Raw genomic sequence first — 9,637 nt, forward strand, 5'->3', positions numbered from 1 at the left:
AGTTCTTCTTGCTATTTTTTCGGTTTTTTCTGCTGTTTGTTTTGATACCGGAAGAAGATCCTCTTTGATGACTGTTGTAACTTTCTCAGTAGCTGCAGTGACGGGCTTAAACAGTTTTTTAGTTTCTTCTTCGTACTCAACTTGTGCTTCTTGCTGCGCTTGTAGATTTTTTCTAAATGAGTCTCTGACAGGAAGAAATATTTTAATTGTTTCTAATCGTTCTCGTTCTATTCTTGCAGTATGAGATTCTGGATGTACCATTATTTTTAATATAACAATTTTTTAATTAATAGCAGCAGGGAGGGCTCGTCTACAATTCTGTTTGGGACAAACAATAATCGTAGACGTGGTAATTGACCTCTCTGAAGGGTCACTATTTTTTTGGGTCCAAACACGAGGGTGACCACTCCCTTAAGTGGTCTGTTCGCCCTCACTGCTGCTTCCGTGGGTCAACCGATTTCACTCGAAAGCTAGAATACAATATTTGACGATGTCACGGGTGCAAACATAAGAAGTCAACTCCACACTATGTCGGATAAGGAAGGTGATCCTTATGTGGTACGCAATTCTCATTTTCCGTTTGATATGACGCTGTGAACGGACAAATATTTTCAAGTATGTATTTTTTGACGGCGTATTTGACATAAAATTGTTTTCGTGCCGTATTCTTGCCAATTAATATCGAAATCCGCAATAGCTGGGTATGTCTTTAGCTCAAGTTCGTTCTTAAAAGTATTCCAGCACCTCAGCTGATCACCAATATCCAATAGAGTCTTATTTTTATCTAACACATACTTTTTCTTCTAAGATCAACTTTAAAGAAAAAATGAGGGCCTGCTCCTCTTCATTCCCATTCAAATCAGTATGTATGACACGTGCGACTATTGTTGTTATTTTGTTAGCCACTAATAGAATTTGTCGAATGTATCAATTATCTACTTTTTGATCATTCCCGAGAAAAAATCCGGAACGACGAGCGACTTAGATGACTGAATTAACCTTGTAATACGTTACTGAATATTTGAAAGTCATATACACCTAACATCTTGAATATTTCAAAGAACCATTAATGTCAGATGGCTATTTGAAAAAATCATTTCCTTCCTTCCGAACTTCAGTTAGATTAGAAGAATGATAAAGTTTATGACAAACAGGGGTATTGGGGCTTACAAATAGAGCTCTAAAACAACGGCTTTACCGTACCTATGGCTATAGAATTGCTAATTAATATAACTTAGTGAATCAGTGTATACAACATACAAACAATACCTCTACTTCATTATTTTCTCATTTACTTGATTTACGTCACAATGGACATGCTCATGGTAGATAATACATAGAAGATGCTATCAGATACCTTTTTATTAAATATACCACTAAGAAAATAAAACAATAAAAATGTCCATCCGCATAGGCAGAGATCATGTAGTCCAGATTACTGAGTACAAACCTGATATTCACTGATTCCAGACTTAAGTGGACATCGATAGAGAAATTAAACAAGGAAGAATATAGCATTAACTATGGGGATTGCAATGACGTCCACAAGCAAGTCATACTTTAGGTGTTCTCTATTTTGGGTTTGATTGTTTATTAAGCGCTGTTATAATACTCTAAAACGCCATCATGATCTGCAAAATAGGTTATAATTCTTCTTCTTTCTCCTTACAATATATGAGGAAAGGAGATATCTATTATTTTACAATATGCCAGCATACTAGAGGTTGTTCTTGTTGTTTTGGGTTTATCGACACTATTAAGCACGTGTTATACTATACATGATTGGCATTCGATTTGGTAGAGGAAGAAACCTTGAAAAACCCGGAATGAACCACCAATCCACATTGGTCAATCCGAGACTCGAACCCACGTGCACAGAGGTGAGATGTCAGTGATATGAAAGGCAAGCATCATAGACCATCAAAGACCATCGGCATACATGTAAGAGTTATTGTATTGGAAGGTTTCTTTATTGAATACCCGAGGTTCGTGGGGTCTTCTCTTCTATAAGAGGATTTCGATGTTGAATACCCGAGATACATTATATATTTTATAGGAGGATTCCCTTATTGAATACCCTGGTCATCTCTACATTGATGAACATGTAATATTGCTTGCACATTTTTGTATCAAGATTGAATGATGTAATTCCTTTGTCAGACACAATGAGCCAATTAAATTTCCTTTAAATTGTAAGTTTTAATGATTATGTTGACTACGCAAAAATCAAGGGCAGTTTATTCCATCAATCTTGTTGATCTTATATTCGATAATTTTAGCACGTTAAAAATCTCTTCATTTGATCCTTAAGTATGCCTTATTCATAGTACTTGCGGTCATAGTAGGTCATTTGTAACTAAAGAAGAAACATTCTGGCTTGATGCAGTAAATTGAACTAGTTTGTCAGTGCATTAATTACGAAAAGCTTCATATTTTTTAGTGGTATATTTAATAAAAAGGTATCTGATAGCATCTTTGTGTGTGTGCTTTAGATTTTAACGTAGCTTTAGTTTTTTTTTTTTTTAGTGATATCGCTACCATGCATGCAGTGTGGCAGTTTACAGCGATGTTTAGCACGGAGGCATCATGTTGCGATGGCGTGTAGCATCATGTCCCTTCCAGGCACATTATCCTGACAATTTTCAGACAAAATGCTCCATTTGAGTGAGTTGAAACTCGAAATATGATGCGACTGCAGGCTTGCTTCAAGAAGGAATTTCCACGGAGATTTTTTATGACAATTGCTTCATATATTAACTTATGGGAGCACTGTTACCCTAATCACTAAGAACTAAACAATTCCAGAATTGTACTGTATATGTAGCGTTCCTATTATTTTTCCCTGCTGTCCAGCAACTGCTTACGTATCGTTAAGCATTTCTACAGTGCGCTATATTATTAATTCTATTATTATACTGAAGATACTCCCGGAAATAAACTATTCAGATATTTCAAAATCAATATTATATGAGCATCAATAATTTGCAAATAAATCTATATTTATATCATGGAATGTAAAATTTGTATGTACATGGTATCCACATTAAAGGAAACTAGAGTTGGGTGGCCTAATATCTTTGCATCAGAACACGATATTACTAGAGCAATGTTGTGAAGCGATTATTCTTTCATAATTACACGTAACAATTTTTTATGCTTGTTTCTTTATATTCACTTTTTAAGACTTTTTTTGTGTGTATTCGTCTACCGTGAGAAAAACCGGTTTCTGACCGACTAATACATTTTAACTTGCGTATTAAGTCAATGATTTTTCTAATCATTACTGAAATTAGAAATTACCAAAAAAAGAGAAAATAACACAATTTGTTTCCAAATTGCGGAAACAATGTCCTATCGGGATGGAAGCTAAAGTAATTGAATTGATTTATGACTTTTTAATTGAAAAGGATATTTGCATTACTTCTACCTGAAACCCAACAAATAAAGTTAGTTGAATCTATTTATCTAAATACTGCATATTTATTGCAATGCATATGTTCTATATTTCATTAAATGTTTAACTAATAACTTTATACACTTACTGACCGGTTATAATAACACAAAAGTAGAAGTATAATGATATACCATTTACAGCTGAAAACCTTTTATTCAGATGACAACATGCTTGAATATAATTACTACTACTACAACTACTACTACTATTACTACTACTACTACTATTAGTACTACTACTATTACTACTAATACTAATAATAACAGCAGTAGTAAGAATACTAACAGAAAGCCAACCTACCGATTTTATTCTAGAGGAAACCAATATGGAAGGATCTCACTAACCGTAAAACATATCAGGCATACAATAATGTAGACCAAAGTGATTTTGAAATATATCAACCTCGTGAAACCAACCATATATATATATATATATATATATATATATATATATATATATATATATATATATATATATATATATATATATATATATATATATATGTGTGTGTGTGTGTGTGTGTGTGTGTGTGTGTGTGTGTGTGTGTGTGTTTGTGTGTGTGTATAAATATAATTATTTTCAATAGAATATAAAGTGAAAAAGATTTAAGGTCTTACTAATTAAATCCAAAAATAATCCAAGAATTAAAAAATAGAAGTCGTAGTAATAAAATGTTGTAAGTGAATCTTAATTCAAATCCCGATGAAATTCAAGTTGGAAGGCGATGACATCTGTAATAGTCAGCAGTATACTGATGTGTGAACTGTCTCTTGTTGAATCACAGAAAATATTAGTCCAGTTTTGAATTCCGTATCAACTTCAGTGAATGTCCTTATGCAAGAATTAATTTAGATCACCTTTGTATATCCAGGGAAAAGAATCACTTGATTTCGAATAATTTGCAGAAAATAAAAAAATTAACCCAAACTGGTCACAATATAATACAACTTAACATATCAAGTGATTTAAGACCGACAGACAACGTATACCAGAAACAACAGTTATACGCTAATAAGATGAAAAACAGATTCCCGGATGAGGGTCACTCTCCTATAAAAAATAGAAGTTTGTAACAATTGATACATGCTGTTTGTTACGTAATCCAGTAATGGCCTTGACTTAACTTAATAATCCTTACTCTGAGAAAGAATTAAAAAGAATTAAAAAGTTGTTTACAAAAGCTGTCACTGATTTTGAAACAAGGTCAGCAACTATATACAATTTTTCAATTATGGAGAATGTCAAATCAGTAAACAATATTACAACACAGTAGCATGTAATGGAATTTAAAAAAAGTAAAACATCAGACAGACAATTAAATGAAATCAAATATACATAACAATATATATATATATATATATATATATATATATATATATATATATATATATATATATATATATATATATATATATATATATATATATATATATATATATATATATATATATATATATATATATATATATATATAATGTCCTTCGTGCAGTTTACATAAAAATCGAACGATACTTAAGCCAGTATTGGGAATTGATGATTATATTTTAACTGTTTTTATCTGTCTTTGGTCCATATTGAGCTCTTCATTATCACAATGTTGCAAAGATCACTAAACATATTGCAAGAACAAATGTTCAAGATATTACAAGTTGGTTTCAGGAGGTTGGTATTTTTGCTGTAGACAGCTGGTTCCGCGACTCTGTATATTTCCTAAGTGAACATGGATTTAAAGTTGAAATGCCAGTTTTTCTTCAAAAAGGACCAAGGCAGCATTCAACAGAAGATTCCAACACTTCTAGACTGGCAACAAAAGTACGGCGGGTATTGGAGAGTTCTAATACATGAGCGAAACAGTGAAGTATTTTGACAATGTAGTGCCAAATACACTTATAGTGGAGACTTCATTGGAATTATTTGTGCATTAATGAATAAATTTCTACCACCACTGGACAACACGGATAGGTCAATTAATGAGACTGCATGAAGGATGGGTGAAAAGGCAAAGGATTCGAATGAGATTCAAATCTTGTTTCAAGAGAAAACTTGCTGAATAAATGCAAAGTCTGTTTCAAAATAGATACATCCACGGGTGAACTGAATGAATCCCTAGGCTGTCAGTTCATCACCTGCGTAATATCAGTATGGGCATTTATCAAGTCAAACAGGCTCCAAACTATACAAATGAACATATCGCAGATGAAAAGCGCTATGAGGTTCTGGCATGCATGGATTTTCCAGGTGTTTCTTGCAAAATCCATTCTCTAGAATCCAAATATAAAATCCATTATCTGTTTATCCAATACATGCCGAACGATTCCACGGACACCATCAAAAAGGATGGTACTGTATCTGCAAGGTTGGTGCTCGAATTGTTGGGCTTTGTGCCATATATCTAGTGTCCCATGATTTATGGGATGCAAAACATGATTAAATAATGAGTTGATAAAGAAAATATCACTAATTTGTCATCTTAAGGATACAGCATTTATTCCAGAATGTGAATATCACAACGTGGAATCAACTACGGAGTGATTTCTACACCGAGACCCATACTTTCACCAGTAGTCATTCGGCTCTTTTTATGACAAATGATAAGTTTGAATAATTTGAATTTCCATTAATATCATATTTCCATAAATCTGGCATGCCATTTGTGTGATAATAAAACAGAGCAAATGATAATATGTACCACATTCAATGAATACAAACGGTAAATTTTAAGACATAATCTTTAATAATTTTGACTTGTTATGTCCATGTTTGACTGACTAGGTTTTTATATACTTTTTATTCTTTTCTGTCACCGATGAGTCGATGTTTACCTGACTAGGTTTTTATATATATATTTTTTAGTCTTTCTGTCACTGATGACTGTTTAGTCATAGTAAGTTTCTGTATGCTATTAAGAAAAAGGCAAAGATGAGATATCCTTAGAGCTGGTGATAGTAAGAATACGGACATGCATGTTGGCCTTATAATATATGTGCACAAATTTTGCCTTCGAAACCTCTGTCAGATTGTAATAGTCAACGTAATAATATAACTAGCTTTACTTTAATAGTACTATGAACATAAATACATAGAACGCTGTTTTATTCGTTCAAATGTTTTTATACGTTTATGAAGTTCTTCATTGCCCCATTGATGGCCCCAATTTTGATTCTATAGAAAGAATGGAATATACATGAGTATATGAGTATATGATAGGAGAGATTATAGCCATATATAGTTAATTTAAACAATTAAAAGATATAAAAATACCTTGGCTCACTTTTCATTCAAGTTTACGTATACGTTTCTTCTAAACATGGATTACTTGGAAGTTGTATCCGTGGCACATCTTTTTTCCTTCCCTTCTGTGTTGATAGTAGATATTATGGTTATTTTCTTCCCCTTTTGTGTTGATAGTAGGTATTGGGTTTTTTCTTCCCTTCTGTGTTAATAGTAGATCGTGTGTGTGTGTGTGTGTGTGTGTGTGTGTGTGTGTGTGTGTGTGTGTGTGTGTGTTTGTATGAGTTCGCGTACGTTGTGTGGATAGTATATTTTGATTTGTTGTTTTTTTTTATCTTCTTCCCGTGTGTGGATAGTATATTTGGGGTTTGTATGTGCTCGCGTACGTTGTGTAGATAGTGTATTTGGGTTGTGTTTTTGTTCTTCCTCCCGTGTGTGGACAGTATTTTTAGGGATTGTATGCGTTCGCGTACGTTCGTGTGGATAGTAGATATTGTGTTTGCTTTTCCCTTCCCGTGTGTGGATAGTATATTAGGGGTTTGTATGCGTTCGCGTACTATGTGTGGATAGTATATTTGGTTTTTTATCTTCTTCCCTCCGTGGTGTGTGTGTGTGTGTTTCTATGTATGCGCGTACGTTTGTGTGGATAGTATATTTGGGGTTAGTTAAAAAAGTAGGGGAAAGAATAAGAAGTTGGTGGAGAAAAAGAAGAAATTAAACGAACAAGAAGAAGAAAACCAATGGCCGTTTTCAGGGCCACTCATATGCTTTGAAAATATATTTATTCTCTTTGCTAAAACAATTCCGGGTCTCGAGGGGACTATCATCGCAGGACATGGCTGTTGGCGGTTGGCGGGTAAATTTGTAATGACAAGGGAATCTTCCTGGTCCCTCTAGGGACTTTCATCGCTGGACAGGGCGGATGGCAGTTGGCTGTTGGCAGGAAAATTTATAGTGACAGGGGAATCTTCCGGGAGTTTCATCGCTGGACAGTTCACTGTTTGCTGTTTGGCCCGATTGAGGTCAGCTCCTTGCCACATTGTTGCCAAAGTCTAGAACCGTGACGTCACCTCACCTATTCCATTCTTATTATCCCTATACAGACCCAATAGTTTTTGTCCCTCTATAGGCCCATGTTAAATTCCCATTGTCACTATAAATCCTGTCCCTATACAGCCCCAGATGGTGTATTTTAATAGTAAGTCCCATTGTCTCTATAAAACTTGTCCCTATACAGCCCCAGGGCATATTTTTGTGGTAAGTCCCATTGTCCGTGAATCGCCGTGAAAAGCTATAACGCTTGGCTGGGCGGGACATATAACTTGATATAATGCTTGGCGGGGCGGGATATTTATATGATATAACGCTTGGCGTGGCGGGACATATCAGTTGATAGGACGCCTGGTGGACATTGTTGTCAATGTGGACATTGTTGTCAATGTCCAGTATCGTGACGTCACCCATGTGTTTCACTTCCCTTGTCGCTATACCAGCCCAATACCTTTTGTCGCTATACCAACCCCCAATATTCTCCATTGTTAAATTCCCCTTGTCGATATAGTGGCCCAAGGGGGTTTTGACTGGGATTTATATTGTCGCTATAGTGGCCCACGACCTTTCTGAATGAGATTTCGATTGTCGCTAAAGTGGCCCACTTCACTACTATCAGTATATATTTAGGCATTAGTTTCGCTATTTTCTCAAGCGGATTTTGTTTAAATCAATTTAATTTTTCAGTTCATCCATTCAAACGGCCAATGCAATGCTTTGTATTCACATTGCCCTGTTCAAGTCGGTTTCGGAATGTCTCGAAGTTTGCATGTATTTCAATGTTTTTCTGTCAATGATACCAATTAACGCGAGTATCATTTTGTTTATTTTGATTTGAACAGCCTCTATGCCTGTGTTACTTATAGCAATGGTACCACGTAACGTTCAGTTCTTTTTATTAACTGAGTTTCATTACATCTGGAGACATTGAAAACGTTTAATTCCGAATCAATCAAATCTTGCCTCACCCTTTTCAACAGTCTGTGTATTTCTACAATGCTACTTTGCACAGCTATGTTACAGACAATTTCTCAATCAATATACTGCTTTGTATTCGTTATGGCTCGTTTTACATTATGGATGTCCAAAGGTGCCATCTTTCCAATCTAAAATGGCTAATCGTAATTTGCTTTTATTGATCAATTACTATTTTCATTTACAATAAATTCGGTTTTAGAGTCATCGAAATTTGTCGCTGTGTTAAATCGTTCATTTTCTTCAACTGTAACATAGGTATTAGCTACGATCTGCTTAAACCATAAATTCATTTGCTAAATTATCCATGGATATTAAATTTCTGAATCATTTGTTTTAATTTAATTGTTGAGGTCTTTCTATTATGGTTTTAAGATTGTAGAATTTCTCATTTCTCCTGAGATGCTTTGTTTACTATATAATCTTTTACGTGGGGCCCGAGTGTCTGGGTGGTCTAAAATGCTCGCCTCTACTAATCACTACCATCTGACATCTGTCCCCGTTTGAGTCTCGGGCCTGGTCAATGTGGTTATGTGAGAAAGCTTGCCAGTAGCTTCCCGTGGGTCTATGATTCTTATCGAGGTTTTCCCTGATTCTTCCTCCACCATTTATATAGGCCGCCATGTATAGCATATCATATACTGACAAGAATGGCGTTAAAGCCACAAAAACAAACAATAATTCTCTCATGTGTTTCTATTTATCATTTTGTAGAGCATAAACGGAACTGTAGGTCGATTTACTGCGGAATGAGCCAGTGTGAATGCAATGCTTTGGCCGGTGCTTGTATTGCAGATTGTCTAACGACACTATTATACCTCGTGTAACTTAGATCACTGCCGTTAAACATATTGGTACGTGAAAAGGAAGATTCTATTTGAGAGAACTGTGAAGAATGATGACACAAAATGTTCTCATCATATTGAC

General features: G+C 34.8%; 1 protein-coding gene across 1 annotated transcript; it reads left to right on the forward strand.

Annotated features, from left to right (window-relative positions):
* Nucleotides 1–528: 528 nt before the first annotated feature.
* On the forward strand, nucleotides 529–7,741 carry LOC149777646 (uncharacterized). Its single transcript, XM_089940359.1, has 4 exons — nucleotides 529–558; nucleotides 5,060–5,289; nucleotides 5,565–5,667; nucleotides 7,583–7,741. The coding sequence occupies exons 1-4, from the start codon at nucleotides 529–531 to the stop codon at nucleotides 7,739–7,741; spliced, it is 522 nt and encodes a 173-aa protein (XP_089796485.1).
* Nucleotides 7,742–9,637: the final 1,896 nt, after the last annotated feature.

This window comes from Sinohyriopsis cumingii, chromosome 17 (assembly GCF_028554795.1).
Source record: "Sinohyriopsis cumingii isolate HCF-2022 chromosome 17, ASM2855479v2, whole genome shotgun sequence".
In the NCBI taxonomy this organism is placed as follows: Eukaryota; Metazoa; Mollusca; class Bivalvia; order Unionida; family Unionidae; genus Sinohyriopsis; species Sinohyriopsis cumingii.

Coding starts and splice junctions, on each gene's coding strand:
- LOC149777646 (XM_089940359.1), top strand. CDS start 529: ATGTCGGATAAGGAAGGTGATCCTTATGTG. Junction 559..5,059: donor AGGAAGGTGATCCTTATGTG/GTACGCAATTCT, acceptor AATGTTGCAAAG/ATCACTAAACATATTGCAAG. Junction 5,668..7,582: donor CAGATGAAAAGCGCTATGAG/GTTCTGGCATGC, acceptor TGGTCCCTCTAG/GGACTTTCATCGCTGGACAG.